The 16,379-nt window shown below is 37.7% G+C and overlaps 1 protein-coding gene across 6 annotated transcripts in view; it reads right to left on the reverse strand.

Moving 5' to 3' along the window:
- Nucleotides 1-16,379, reverse strand: part of CEP350 (centrosomal protein 350) — a 157,875-nt gene that overhangs the window by 7,374 nt on the left and 134,122 nt on the right. For all 6 annotated transcript variants that reach the window (XM_073011726.1, XM_073011725.1, XM_073011724.1 and 3 more), the window contains 4 exons: nucleotides 12,590-14,592; nucleotides 11,265-11,672; nucleotides 11,022-11,168; nucleotides 8,246-8,368 (listed from right to left, as the gene is read on the reverse strand). In XM_073011726.1, coding sequence (XP_072867827.1) covers nucleotides 8,246-8,368; nucleotides 11,022-11,168; nucleotides 11,265-11,672; nucleotides 12,590-14,592 — 2,681 coding nt within the window. The remainder of the gene's footprint in view (nucleotides 1-8,245; nucleotides 8,369-11,021; nucleotides 11,169-11,264; nucleotides 11,673-12,589; nucleotides 14,593-16,379) is intronic.

Genomic DNA, 16,379 nt, shown 5'->3' on the forward strand with positions numbered 1-16,379 from the left:
GGTTTTGCCATGTTGGCCAGGCTGGTCTCAAACTCCTGACCTCAGGTGACCCAGCTGCCCCGGCTTCCCAAAGTGTTAGGATTAGGTGAGCCACTGCACCTGGCTAATTTACACTCTTTTGATTAAAGGACAGCCCTCAACCTGGAAGGAAGTTTCTGACTTGAAGACTCAGGGAGTTTTTCCTCTACACTCCCATTCTATTTTCTTCATATTCCATTATAGCAATTATCATGCTAAATTATATTCTGTGTATCTGTTTTCCCACTAGGCTGTGAGCTCTTAAAGGGCTGTTTCTTTTTATTTATGATTCCCTCGTGACTAGGACAGTCCAAATAGAAGGTGCTACATAAGTATCTGGTATATAGAATAGATCATTTTTGTGAATAGTGAAAGGCTGTCTTTAGCTCTACTTCATTGTTTTTAGCAATGACCTAGATGAAGGCAGGTACATCAATTTTAGAAATGACATGAAGCTGGGAAATATAATAACTACGTTCAAAGAAAGAATCAAGAAATGTGGTGGTAGCCTGGAACAATGGGCCACATTTAACAAGATGAAGGAATAAATAAAGTTCTGTAATAGGGTCCAAAAACAATCACTACAAAAGCACAGGTTGAGCACAGGTTGGTCTTGGGGTTTCCTCAGCTCCTGTAAGTACTCTAAGTATGATACAGGTAAATAAACAAAAGAAATATGTTCATAAACTGCACTAATCAAAATATAGTATCTAGAAAAAAATAGGTTGAATGACTACTAATTAAATAATACACAAGTCTGGGCGTGGTGATACATCCCTATAATCCTAGTGCTTTGGAAGACTGAGGCAGGAGGATCCCTTGAGCCCAGGAGTCCAAGGCTGCAGTGATCTACCATCATGCCACTGCACTCCAGCCTGGGTGACAGAACAAGACCTTGTATCTAAAAACAAAACCATGAAACATTATAAGGCTAATTCTGAGCACTGTATTTAAAGAGGGACACTGACAGAGCTACAGTTATGTTGAAGGGCTCAAAACTATATCAGACAACAGGAGACAATACTAATGTTTTATAAGGAGAAAAGACTTGGGTGAAACATGATAGCTGTTTCAAAAGGGTGTAGAAAAATTAAAGTTGTTACGTAAAACCCCAAAGCTGTAGAAGCAAATTGTAATTAATTGTGTGAAAGCCAACTTAGGCTTAATACGAGAAAGAACGCAGAGACAGGAGGAACTCAGAAGTGCTGAGTATCCTTCTTATCAGCTCCCAGGCTATAAACTATAAAGGAGATTTATCATCTTAGGTGCAATTCTACCTACAGTACAGAGATTTTTCAAGGCTACTGTACATAAAGGTTATACAAACAGTGCTCTAATTACTTGCTACTCATTCCACAGCATCTATACTTTGAGAATGTACTGCTAAAAATAGCTTGAATTCTTAGCTAACCTAAGATATAAATTAATCAATGCCTTTGTGAAGGAAAAAAAGGGCAGTGAATGAGAACTAGAGGTGAAAGATTTCTCTTCTTGTTTGGCTAACAGAAGCCTTTATGTCTAAAAAATTATTTGCATTTTATTCACCTGAAATAATGCCTGAAGACACAAATATAGTTAGATTGATTAGGGACATTCTCAGTCCAAGCAACAGCTAAAATATACATTTTCTTAAATTGGAAGAAGCAACTGTTTATTATGAAATGTTTAGTAAGATAGTTTATCATGCTACAAATATTTTAAAATGGGGTAATTAAGATTTGATAAAAGAATCACCACGATCAAGTGGGATTTACTGCATACACAATCAATAAATATGACACACCACATTAACAAAATGAAGGATAAAAATCAGAGGATCATTTAAATAAATGCAGAAAAAGCCTTTGATACCCTTTCATGATAAAACTCTCAACAGATTGGTATAGAGGAAATACACCTCAGTAGAAAGGCCATACATGACAAACCCAGAGCTAACGTAATTCTCAGAAGTTGTTTTGAACATGTGAAATTTGAGATGTCTAACAGACATCCAAACGCAGATACTGAGTAGGGAAATGGCTATATGCATCTAGAGTCAAGCAAGAATCCTAGGCTGGAGATATGAATTTGGGAGTGGTGAACATACAGATCGTAGTCAAAGCCATGAGACTGAGAAGGAGTGTAGACAAAGAAGAGGTCCGTTGGCTGATTCCAGGAGCACGTCAATGTTTCAATGTGAGGATGAACCAACAAAGGAGACTGAGGAGCAGCAGCCAGTGAGGGAGCAGAGAGTCAGGTTTCAAGGAAAAGGGAGGGATCAACTGTGCTGAATGCTGCCAATGGTTCGAGGAACACAGGAAGTGAGATTTCCCACTGGGTTCATCAATCCAAGCAGTTTTGGTGGCATGGATGAGGTAAAAGCTTGACTGGAGTTGGTTCCATAAGAGAAAGACAGATTAGGGAGAGTAAAAATGGACATGTTAAAGGAGTTTTATTGTAAAGAGAAAATTGGAGGGGGAAGTGATGACAAGAGAGTTATTTTAGCTTTAAAGAAATATGCAGTTTGTATGCTAATGGAAAAGACTCAGTAGAGAAAATGTGTAATGCAGGGGAGGTGATGGTCTATGCTTATTATTAGTCCAAGTGCTTTTGCCTTCAAGAATGCTGTATCAGGTGGCAGATTAAAAATGCTACATCTGAAATAGCTTTAAGTGCAAGGAAAAAACTACTGTGTATCAATGAAAATAATTACATTAATAATATCTAATATTTTTGAGAGCTTCTTATATGCCACTTAATACATATTAGATCTCGGTTAATCATCCCAACTCTACAAGGTTGCTACTTTAAAGAGGGGGAGACTGAGAAAGACAGAGAGGTGAGAGAACTCACCCAAAGTCACATTGTTAATAAGTGGTAAAGACAAGACTGGACACTTACAAGCTGTCTGATTCCAGAGACTTTGCTTGTTATATGCCATTCTCTTCATTTATAAAATAATCCCCATGAGAGAACTTTGGGGTTTACTACATGCAAAAATACTGAAGGAGGCTCAGGAAGTTTCAGAAACTTTTAAAACTAGAGATCCTAAGCAAAATTCCCAATAGTCAAAACTCTAGAAAAACAATAAAAAACATCAATTTTATAGGGAAAGATGACTTCCTTTTATCTATAGTATTGTGTTGTCTAAAATATTAACCACTGTCTTCTCCTGCTCTTTTAAACTACAATATCCAAATATTAATTACAGATAAAATTGGAAACACTCTTGGAGTATATCAAAAAACAACTCTATGAGAAAACTACAGTTGTCAAGATTCAGTTCCAGCAAAAATGGTAAAGTAAGATAATGCCAAAAAAGTCCTCATATAAATATGTAGACGTATTAGATAAGATATAACATAAACATCTGTAATGTATAAAGAAATTTTGAGAAAGGAGGGAAAATCCTAAGTAACAAATAGTGATTTAAAAGAGGGGCAAGTGCTATGACTACCTAGGGGAGGAGTTAAGAGCCATGGAAAGAGAATAAGGGCAAAGATGTCTAAAGAAGTTTCACAGAGAATTGGGAAAGTTGGGAAGAAGCAATCTTTTTTAAAAGACAATAGCTGAGAAATTTCCAAAACTGAGTAAAGATATGAATCTATAGATTCAATAAGCACAATGAGTCTAAAGCAGAATAAAAACAAATCCACATTTAGACATATCCAGAAAAATTAGAGAACAAACACACACACACACAATCTTAAATGGAAAACAGAAGAGACCAATTCTCCATAAAGAACCGTCAGCAGACTTCTCAAAAGCAACAAGAGAGGTCAGAATGATATAAAAGTTAAAAAAGAAATTACTTAAGCAGATAGGGTAAGGAAGTCCTTGGAAGTCCTTGGTAAGGTTTTCCTTTTAATGAAAAGCAGCCCCCAAATCAGTTTCTTTTCTAATGAAGAACAGCCTGTAAAATCAAGCTGCAGACATAGACAAGCAAGCTGGAAGCTTGCACAAGCGAATGCTAGCAATTGTGACAACAGAAAAAACTACCTGTGGAATAGGCATATTCAAAATGGCGGCTCCATTCTCTCTTCTTTTTGCCACGTGTACAGTAAGGAGCAGGCAAGATGGCACTGGCCAAGTAGAAAATCCATTTGCCTAATAAGATTAGGGTGGGGTGACCAGCCTTTCCCGCACCAGTAAACATCACACCTGGTGGAACCAATCTGTGGGCCCCATGTAAATCAGACACCACCTCTTGAAGCCTGCCTGTAAAATCTGCTGTGGTCCACCGCTTTTCCTTTTTTGGAACACCTCTCTTTCATAAGAGAGACAGATGCTCTCCTCTCGCATTCCTTCTGCCTATTAAACTTTCCACTCCTTAACCCACTTCATGTATGTGTGTGTGTGTGTCGTTAATTTTCTCAGCTCGAGACGACGAACCCTGGGTATTCACCCCAGAAAACAATGCTGCTTCAAAATTACAATGAAATATCTTCAAACTGCTTAGGTAAAAAGAGTACCAACTTAAAATTTTATATAGAGCTAAAATATAACTCAAAAGTAAGAGCTGAAATACAGACATTTTTAAACAAAGACTGAGAGTTTACATTAAAGGCCTGAAGTTAATGGAATACTAAGTGTGTACTTTGGGTAGATGCAACCAAGCTCAGAATGAAGGACAAGGATGCAGAAACAATGCACTCTATAATATTTTCTACTTTTTTATACTTTAAAAATATTTCATAATTAAACATGTAAAAGACTTAGAAAACCAATAACGGGTGAAAAGTGTTAACAAAATCATAGAGCAAAATAAGCTCATTCTTTTAGTAAAAACTTAAAAAATGGCTAATAATTCCCATAGCCCTTGTTATAGTCTTATTAAAATGTGGGGGGTTGGCCAGGTGCAGTGGCTCACACCAGTAATCCCAGCACTATGGGAGGCCGAGACAGGTGGATCACCTGAAGTCAGGAGTTTGAGACCAGCCTGGCCAACATGGTGAAACCCCGTCTCTACTAAAAATACAAAAATTAGCCAGGCACGGTGGCATGCGCCTGTAATCCCAGCTACTCCAGAGGCTGAGACAGGAGAGAGGAGAATCGCTTGAACCTGGGAGGCGGAGGTTATAGTGAGCCGAGGTGGCACCACTGCACTCCAGCCTGGGTAACCGAGCGAGACTGTCTTGCAAAAAACAATAATAAATAAATAAAATAAAATGTCAAGGGTGTTAGGCCTCAGCGGCAGGCCTGCCCTCCTTCCATTCTAATGTTCCCCTGCCTTTCTGATTGTAGGTCTTAAGGCCCTCCCATGAGAGGGTCCAACCAAATCTTGGGGCAAGGAATGCTGATGTCATGAAGCTTCCAGAAAAACCCAAGAGCAAAGAGTTCAGGGAGCTTCTGGATAGCTAAACCTGGAGGTTCCTGGAGGGTGGCAGCCCAGGGAAGGCATGGAAGTTCTGTGCCCCTTCCCCATACCCCACCCTATGTGTCTCTGTATCCTTTGCAATATCCTTCCTAATAAACCAGTAAACCTAAGTAAGTGTTTCCTGAGTTCTGTGAGCTGCTCCATCAAATTAATTGAACCCAAAGTTGGGAGCCCCAACTTGAAGCTGGTCCATCAGAAGTTCTGGAGGCCTGGACTTGCAACTGGTATGTGTGTGTGGAGGGGACAGGGGCAGTCTTGGGGACTGAGCACTCAATCTGTGGGATGTGACACTATTTCTGGGTAGAGAGTATCAGAACTGATTCAGAGGACACCCAGCTGGTGTCCACTGCTTGATGTGTATGGGAAAAGTCCACACACATATGGTCACAGAAGTTTTCTTGTGTGGTGATGATTGTTGTGATGTGAGAGTAGAGGGAAAACGTGGTTTGAGAAAAATTTTATGTGTTATTTAAAAAATTGTTGTTTTAAATCTCAATCCCCCTAAAATGTAAAAACATTAGAATCTGAAAATACAAGGTTGACCAAATCTAATCATGGGAGAGGAGACTAGTTCATTTAGCATTTCTTGTTAATAATTAGCTCAAGAAGCTGACAGTATCATTTTGTTAAAAACAAATTAAGAAGAATGAGCTCATGCAAAAAATTATATAGGTCAGGTCTCTCTGTAGGAAGCTAAAAAACATTTTACAACCAGCAAAGGGGAAAGTCACATAATATATACTTTATTATTGTTGTTTACCAGTTGCTAAATTGCTTCAATTCTTATGTACAGTACTCCCCTCACCCAAACTATAATAACCTTACCCCTGAAAAACAAATATTTTGTTTAGTATTTGAGAATTTCTGATAACTGTTAGAGAGATGTCTCTGCTTAACTGACCCTATTTGGCACCTACTGGAAGCCTCTGCTGTCAGGGTACTGATATGGTTTGACTGTGTCCTCACCTAAATCTCAACTTGAATTGTATCTCCCAGAATTCCCACGTGTGTGGGAGGAACCCAGGGGGAGGTAATTGTATCATGGGAGTCTTTCCCCTGCTATTCTTGTGATAGTGAATAAGTCTCGTGAGATCTGATGGGTTTACCAGGGGTTTCCACTTTTGCTTCCTCCTCATTTTCTCTTACTGCTGCCACGTATTCATCTTTAAGATCTGAGCTCAAATGTCACTTCCTCAGAGAAGTCTGCTCTGACCATCCTCATTCAATCAGCTTCCTGTGGTTTTAACAGCTCCCTATTCTTCCATTTGTATGCTTAACTTACAATTATACACTTGTGTGTAAATGATATATTAATGGCTAGTTTCTGCCATCAAACTGGAAATCTATGAAGGTGGGGTCTGTGTCTGTTTTGCTTACTATTGTAACATCAGTCCTTAATTAGCACAATTTTTGACTCAATGTATACACAGAGGTGATATATAAGGGATATCAGCAAATTTAGCTGATAGGTTAGATGAATGCCTCTTAATATGCTTTTTTCTTTAATTCCTAAGAAGTAAAGGAAGTAATAACTTGGAAATTAATAACAATTCAGACTTTAAAACATGATAGAAATATGAGAACAAGTTCACTTTCTTGAGATGCGAAGATCTATGAAGAATTAGTTGATTAAAATCTTGCCTCTTATTTTACTGGGCAAATCACTTGATATTTTTGAATCTAAATTTCCTCATTTGTAAAACAAAGAGCAACATTAGTCCTTCCTACCTCATTTAATTATTGTGAGGATCAAATAAGGCATAAGACACCAGGCGTAATCCCAGTGCCTGTAATCCCAGCACTTTGGGAGGCCAAGGCAGGTGAATCACTTGTGGTCAGGAGTTTGAGACCAGCGTGGCCAACATGGCGAAACCCTGTCTGTACTAAAAATACAAAAATTAGCTGGACGTGGTTGCAGGTGCCTGTAATCCCAGCTACTTGGGAGGTTGAGGCACGAGAATCACTTGAACCTGGGAGGCAGAGGCTGCAGTGAGCGGAGATTGAGCCACTACACTCCAGCCAGGGTGACAGAGAGCGAGACTCTGTCTCAAAAAAAAAAAAAAAAAAAAATCAAATAAGGCATAAGAATGATAAACTATAAAATAGTAAGTAAATGTTATCTAGTACAGTTATTACTGAGTAAATGAAACACTAGAGAGGTACATACATGAGAACGGTGATAAATTTAAGTATTACACTTTTTTCATTATATAAATGTCAATATAGATAAGATAAAAGGTCCAGAATTAAAATGTTTAGAGTTAAACCTGAATTTTTTTTTTTTTGATAAACACTTTTCTAATGTTACAGAAATATACTGCAAAACCAAATAAATCCTATCCAGGGAATGTTCTGGATAATGATAATAGTGATGAGGTAACAGCTAATATTTACTGAATTATATATGAGGAACTATTCTAAGGGCTTTACACATATACTCATTTAATGTTCTTAATAACTTTATCAGGTAAGTACTATTATTGTTACCTTCACTTTGCATAAAAATGTTAGATAAATTTGTCCAAGATTACACATCAAGTAAGTGGCAAAACAAAGATTTAAATGTGGGCAGTCTGGCTCCAGAGTCCACACTGGTCTCTTTTCAATTCACTACCTTAAACTTTGCTTCCATTCGAGTTAATTTCTCAAGTTCTACATAAAATACTACTGATCAAGTTAAATGTTCATCTACTGAGTACAAAAGAAAATAATCAACAAAACTGAGGGGTAGAAATGCAGCAAGTAAAGGCTTTAAGATTTTAATACCACAGACTTAAGAATAATTCTATCCCTTTTCCTTTTAGAATCTAACTACATTCTGAGTTTAAAAGATATGGTCAAAATAAAAACAGTTTGGTTGTACACACTGACCAGGATATGATCCACTCGGTCTCTTTTCTTTCTTCCAAATTTCATCATTTTCTGCCAATCTGTTTTGTGGTTTGGCTCCTTTTTAAGACTGAACAACTTGAGTACTTCACTTGCTATGAAGCTCTGTGGAAATAAGACAAATACACGAAACACAAACAGAATTCCTGAGTTTCATGTGTTTACAATGCAGTAAACAGATTCGTGCTAAGAATATAGTATTTACAATAAAATATCATACAAATTTCTTCCACTTACAGTTCCACATAGCAATTTGAAGGGAAAAGCATTCCAAATGCTGAGACTTTATTCACTTACGAAACATAAAAGTAAAACCTAGCTGGGCACGGTGACTCACGTCTGTAATCCCAGCACTCTGTGACGCCAAGGCAGGAGAATCACTTGAGCCCAAGAGTTGAGACCAGCCTAAGCAACATAGTGAGAGACCTCATCTCTACAAAAAATATATAAAATTAGCTGGGCATGATGGTACATGACTGTAGTTCTGGCTACTCAGGAGGGTGAGGTGGGAGAATTGATTGAGCCCAGGAGGTCCAGACTGTAGTGAGCTGAGATTGCACCACTGCACTCCAGCCTAGGTGACAAAGTGAGATCTTGTCTAAAAATCACAACAATAAAGTAAAACCCGCTGATTAATCTGCAAAGAAAAATTACTTTAGAGTTTACTTAAGAACTACCATGCTGGGTGCGGTGGCTCATGCCTGTAATCCCAGCACTTTGAAAGACTGAGGCGGCGGATCACCGGAGGTCGGGAGATCAAGACCAGCCTGATCAACATGGAGAAACCCCGTCTCTACTAAAAATACAAAATTAGCCGGGTGGGGTAGTGCATGCCTGTAATCCCAGCTACTCGGGAGGCTGAGGCAGAAGAATCGCTTGAACCCCGGAGGCGGAGGTTGCAGTGAGCTGAGAACACGCCATTGTACTCCAGCCTGGGCAGCAAGAGTGAAATGCCATCTCAAACAAAACAAAACAAAACAAAAAAACAAAAAACCTACCATTAGCTAACTTCAAGCTGGCAAAACTACTAAAGAAAGCATAAAATAAATCTCTGAATTGGAAAAATCTCAAAGAAATTTTTGGGGACAATGTAATGTGAGAAAAGCAAAGACTTTATCTGGGATAGTTTATTTTGAAGCACCAAAACTCAAATATGTTAAATTAAAAAATATCAACACTTCAGTATGAGAAGCATAATAATTTTACTACTAACAATATTTGAACTATCACCCTTAAAAACTTTACAAAATGCTATGTCAATACTAAAATTTGTGGGCATTTATTGTACGCTATATTGATGCATGTAGTTTGATTGTTGGTATATATTATGTATCTTGTCTCACCTCAACTTATGTTATTAATAATTTATTTTGTTACTTTTATGGTTGTTCTGTTAAAAAAACAATGTTCTTAACAGGGGAAGGGACACATTTATGAATCAGAATCACCTGGAAAGATTCTCAAAGTACCAATGTGCCTGCAAATTCCATCACTCCCTACCTGTTCACAGACACACATAGCATTCAAGCATTTATCAATTGTGGAAAGGTAGAAGGAATGGAGTATACAGTGTGTTTTTAAAAAGCTACTTACTTTAAGCCAGGGGCTGGCCAACTTTTTCTGTAAAACATCAGACTGTAAATATTGTAGGCTTTGTGGGCCATGTGGTCTTTGTCACAACTATTCAATTCCACTGTTGTAGCAGAAAAGCAGCCATATATAACATGTAAACAAATAGGTATGGCTGCGGTCCAACAAAGCTTTATTTATAAAAACATACAAGGGCCTGGATTTGGCTCAGGGGCCATAGTTTGCCAACCCCTGAGGTAAGCATACATCCCATCTCATAAATATCTGTTAGTGTTCTATCAGTATAAAATATTTTTAAAGGCTTTCTGTGATCAACTAAGTTTGGGAAATACAACTTTAAAGCTTTGTTACTCAGCGTGGTTCTGGGACCAGCAGGACCAGCATGACTTGAGAGCTTGTTGGAAATGTAGAATTTCAGGTCCTACTCCAGACCTACTAAATCAGAATCTCCATTTTAACAAGATCCTCAGATCATTCACATGCACATTAAAAGTTGAGAATCACTGCTCTGGAAATATAACCTTTCCTGTAAGGAAACATGTGACTAGGCAGAACAGATTGCCACCAATGTGACTTTAAAATTCGCAGTCCTTGTAGCTTCTGGGCAAGGGTCTACAACGGTTTCTTAGATAACAAAATAAATATTTTTATGTATTATATTATTATCCTACATAGTTCAAAACCACATTACCAATTTGAAACCTCCAAAGTCAAAGATAGAGAAGTAACACCTATGTGTCCAGGGCTGGCATACCGAAAAGACATATATATGACATGTATTCACATGTACTTTTAGAACATTATACCTGTCTCTAAAGCCCCCCAAACTTACCTAAAACTCCTATGAGTTGCAATAATTTATCTCCCTAGGTATTTCCTAATTTTTCTTAAATATTATAATTATGTATATAGAGAAAATGACTGGTAAATTTTTTTTTTTTTTTTTTTTTTTGCACAAACTTGAGGATTCAGCCCTTTCACTCACTCCAATCTTTCCACTGTTCATGGATTCAGTGAGTCAACAACTCTATTGAATACCCACTATGGAACAGGTCCTGAAGACACAAAGGTTAATAATACAGAAGAGTACCTGCTTGTACAACATTTATAGATATGTGTAAATGAACAGCAAGTCAAAAAAGAAGACACTTTATAGTTTGCAGTTTACCTTGATTTCACCAAGGTTATTTGGATTTTTCACTCGTCGGAAATAACTAGAGTTGATTCTACATGGCTTCATCCAGACAGGCTGATTTAAGTTGGGATCCTCAGCAAATATTTCCTCAAAAATCTCTTTTGTTAAATCAAAAACCGCCTTGATAAAGAAAAACAAAACAAAATGGCTAAGAATCAAATTTCAGACAACGGGCAAGAAGTTTAAAAACTAAAATTATCCTTTTATTTTACCTACCTGTTTGTAGACCCTTTTGCTAGTGCTTTCTATATCTAGACCTTTACTGGCACAGCCAAGCAGTTTTGTAGGAATACTGATGCTATGAAGATCATGGCCTAATTCTTTCCATTTCCAAAGTTCTTCTGCTGCATTATGTACAATAATCTCTACTTCCTCTGCAGTATGGGGGACTGCCAATAATGTTTCACATGGTTGTTGGGTTACTCTTTTAGATTCTGCCATTAGAGGTACAACGGTTGCGTCTGCCTTATTTTTTTGGATCTTGTGAGAAGAGCTCAAACCAAAGTCTTCATCAAACCAGTCTTGATCATCTCCTAATGTGCTCAGGAACTCCCGGCTGAGCTCAAGTTCAGCAAGTCTCTTAGCAAGTTCTTCCTGCCCACTGGCACCAAATACTGGACTCTCCTATAGAAATGGAACCATTCAAACAGAGCACCATTTAGGGACCTCATATCATTTTTGAAAAAAATAAAGACAGAGTAAATGTACTATTTATATATTTAATATTTCTCTGTAAGTAAGCAGAATAAAAAAAATATGGTGGCTACTCATAAACAATCTTAAGAAAAAGTTATCCTGTTCCCTCAATTCTACTTATATAAATCTTACACATAATTGAATTTTTATAAAATGCTTATTGATTAGGGCTCTCCCCGCTTTTTGTATGATCATTATTCTGTTTCTAAACAACTGTCCATCTATGGGATATGGAAATGGGATATAAAATTTCTCACCTCTGGTGACCATCTGGCTCAAGTTACTCAAAGTCATTACTTTTGCTCAACTGTCCATGGGCAACATAAACAAGCTGATGGTCTGAGTGCATGTCATAGTGGATATATTTCATTTTACCAGAATCAACATCACAACTACTAACCTCTGCAGGCCAACCATGACTGAGTAGATATGTAAACAAACAATTTCACAGGCAAAAAAGAATTGGGTGGTGAGCCACTGGAAAACTCCATGGAATGAATTTGTTCAGTGAATCTGGAAGGAGATGTAATTTGTGGACAGTACAGGGGTTGTCAACTAAGCAGTTTAAATGGATATTTTAGTTCCCCAAAACCTGCCAGTGCTTGTGACAACCCTATATTGACTACTCATGACATAATAGAGGACAATTACACTTCAGCCAGGAAAAACAGCTACAAGGCCTTTAAAAACTTGTATAGTGATCCTTCGCTAATAAACAACAAGTCAAGGAAAAAAAAAAACCTATTAGGAGTTACAGAATTAAAATGTACTATATAGGCAAGGTAAGTTGCCTTGTTAAAAGTGTCAAAAGGTATACTGATACTTTTTCTAGATGAAATACTCACCGGTCTGGGACACATATCTGGAGAGGAAATCTCTTCTTTCTCATCTTCCAATTCAGATCTTAAGAAGCAACTTGAAACACTTGGTGACTGTTCCTCAACATTTTGGGATAGGTCTTGGGGTATTACTTTCTTTTGGTCATCACCAAGAAGCTCCTGATTGCTAAGCTGGATTTTCTCATCTCGGGTTTTTTTGATTTGTTGTAGTTGATTGACTGTGTCCTTTACAAAAACTTTTAGTAAACTGTCTGTCAGTAAGCTGATTGTTTCCAGTTGTTCTTTTGACTTTTTTTCCTCATTTAGTGATGACTTCAGTTGGGCTTCCAGCTGGTTTTTTTCTCTTGTTAAAAGATCCAGAAGTGGTGTAGAAAGCTTTTCTGAAGTTTTAGCACATAGGTTGTCGTCCTGTTCTGTAAACTGCTGTTGCTTCTGCAATTCTTCAGAAAAGGTATTGTCTAAAGTATCGTCTTCTGCAGCAATGGAAACCTTTTCTGTGGCATCAGAAATGAGGTCTTTGTTTTCCTTTGAAGAAATCTGTGAATCCACTGAAGACTGCTGGTGAACATGGGCTTCAAGTACCCCAGAAATGTCCTGTACGTTGTCTGTTTCTATTTTAAGGCTTCTATTTCTATTAACTGAGGCTTCTATATCATTCACACTAGGTAGGGATTTCTCATAAAAATATTCACTGGCATCCTTCTCTCTGTCTTTTGGACCCTCTGTATCATTCTGCTCTTGATTATAGTACTGATATTGTTCATCTGAGTAAGAGTCTTCATCTTCATTAATGTCTACATAGTCATCAAAGTTTTCTGGAATGTGAGATATTTTTTGAGGAGGAGCAAAAATACCATGCTTTTCTTTGCACTCAAAATATGCAATGCCATCATATGTTCCATTGTTATTTCCTTCAGGTTTATCTAACTCCACTCCCGCCCAAAATCCTTTAGCAAAACTAGTCTCACCTTTGAATCGAAGAATTCCTGGCTGAACATTTCCAATCAACACCCTATCACCAATGTGGAAATCAAATAACTCATCTGCAGTAGGAACTGAAGCCAAGGAAGGGGATTCAGTAACTTGCTGTTCATGCTCCACATCGCTGCGCTCCTTACTTTTCATCAGCTCAGTAGGGGACTTGAGTTCCAACAGCCTGTCAGAGTGAACACTGCTATGGATAGAAAGGCTTTTCTCACTTAGGCACTCACTGATTTCCTCATTACTACCAAAGCTAGTGGCTCCACTTGTAGAGCTCCTCATTGGCTGTGGCTTATCTCTGCAAGACTGAGAGTCTTTCCTGAGTGACAGCAAAGATGACACCTCAAAATCATCTTTGTATAATTCAGCTGAAATTTCTTTCTTGAAAGAAGACACTTCAAAATCTTCAGAGTATGGTATCTCTTTAGGAGCAAAAAGATGTTCTGACCAAGACAAATCTTTCTCCTTTGTGTTCTTTTGTTCATGAATGTCTTTTCCTGATTGGATGTTTGGACTATGATTCACATCTTGATCTGACTGTCTCTCTTTCAACATTTCCTCACTTTTATGGAGATTTTCAATAGCTAATCCAACTAGGTCTTTCTGAACATTTTCAGAATCCAAAGGAAGATCTTTCTTTGAAAGAATTTCAGATGAGTCTCCCTGTTCTAGGACTAATTTCAGTAAGACACCAGATTTACCTTCTTTATAAAAGGCATCTTCAATCTTACTCTTCCTCAATTTTGTATATTCTATTTCTTGTATTTCTGATTTTTTACTAGATTCTTCAACCTTGCCATCTGACACATCAAGAATTCTACTAGCGGCATTTAATTCTTTGAGAAGATGTAATGCAGGTACATTTTCTAGAGAATCTCCAGATTCTTCCCTGATTTTCCTTGATGATCTGAGAACTGGAGATGGGGTCTGAAAACATTCTGTTCGACTGTCCCATTCATTTACTCTCTTTGCATATGCAGATAAAGACCTTTCTGATACGGATCTCTCAGAATCTGACAGTGAAGCATCTTAAAGAAAAAACAAATCACCACATCAAAATGATTTAATCACAATCTTTCAATTTTGTGGACCAAAGTTTAGAGAAAAGCCAAATTTTAGTGGGGGGGGGAACCCTCTAGTCAATAAATATGACCTGTTTTGGCTACTTTGTAAGTTTTTCTTTTAAGAGAATATCATCTGTATCAACATTTAAAATTGCTTAAAATTCTAAAGTTTGGAATAATTTCTTAAGCATTGTCTTAACTTATAAAGTGAAGAAAAATATATTTAAGTTGATGGAGCCATTGCTTTGCACATTCATCCTCAAATCATGCAAAAATAGAACTGTATGATGGTTATTACAAACATTTTTCAAACAGGAAACTAGTGAAGGAGAAACAGACTTCCATATATACTTCTAAAAGAATACATTTTCCTAGGAGGTTCAACTAAGCTCTTGAATTAAAAAGAAAACAGATCAACTATTTCTGCAAATATAGCACTTTAAGAGCTAAACTTGCAAAATATGATCAAAGTACAATATAATGAGCTAACAAACCAAGAGTTAAAAGTGTTAAATTCAAATATCTTTTTTTTTTTTTTTTTTTTAAGAGCAAGAATCTTGCTCTGTCACCTAAGCTGGAGTGCAGTGGTCACAGCTCTGCGTAGCCTTGAACCTGGGCTCAAGCAATCCTTAGCCTCAGCCTCCTAAGTACCTGGGATTATAGGCACAAGCCACTGTGCCTAGCCAAATCTCTCTTTTGTCACTGATGTTTCTTTGCGCCTCAGTTTTATTTTCTCACTGAATTGCATTTTATTTTTTTGAGATAGTGCCTCACTTTGTCACCCAAGCTGGAGTGCAGTGGCTGATCACAACTCACTTCTTGGGACTTTTTGGGTGTAAGTGATCTTCCTGCCTCAGCCCCACAAATAGCTGGGACTATACATGTGCACCACCATGCCCAGCTAATTTTGTATTTTTTGTAGAGATGGAGTTTCACCAGACTGCCCAGGCTGGTCTCAAACTCCTGAGCTCAAGTGATCTGCCTACTTCAGCCTCTCAAAGTGTGGGGATTATAGGCGTGAGCTGCTGCACCTAGCCTACAACTTTCTTTTGGTTAAACTGAAAAAATGTATACAGCTATTTACCTGAGAAACAGTTAGGCTGAAAATATACATAACCAGATAAAAAATCTGGTTAGGGGAAATTTAGAGATGTTGATGATATACTCAGCTATTTAATCATTATGCTTTGGTTTTTCTAATAAATTTTGAACAATAAAGACTGATTCAGCTGAGTGTGGTGGTTCATGCCTGTAATCTCGGCACTGTGGCTGAAGTGCTGGTAATTTTCAACCAGGCTGAGGTGGGAGGACTCACCAAGAGTTTGAGACCAAGAGACTCTTGAGCCCAAGAGTTCGAGACCAGCCTGGGCAACAATAGTGAGACATCCATCTCTTAAAAAAAAAAAAACAGATGAGCTGGGTGTGGTGGCATGTGCCTGTGATCCTGGTCCTGGTTACTTGGGAGGCTAGGATGGGAGGACTGCTTGAGCCCAGAAGGTCAAGGCTGCAGTAAGCTATGATCATGCCATTGTACTCCAGCTTGGGTGATAAGAGTGAGACCCTGTCTCAAACAACAAAAAAAAAAACCCAAAAAACCAAACCAAACAAACAAAAAGGATTCATATAATTTACACGTAGCCAATAAATCACTTTAAAATATAAAAGTAACTTTAAAATGTTAAATAATGTAATTAAGAAATTCACTTTTTAATAAAAAAGCTATAGAGGTAGAATTTTGTAGGCCTCTGCAT

This window comes from Chlorocebus sabaeus, chromosome 25 (assembly GCF_047675955.1).
Source record: "Chlorocebus sabaeus isolate Y175 chromosome 25, mChlSab1.0.hap1, whole genome shotgun sequence".
Lineage (NCBI taxonomy): Eukaryota > Metazoa > Chordata > Mammalia > Primates > Cercopithecidae > Chlorocebus > Chlorocebus sabaeus.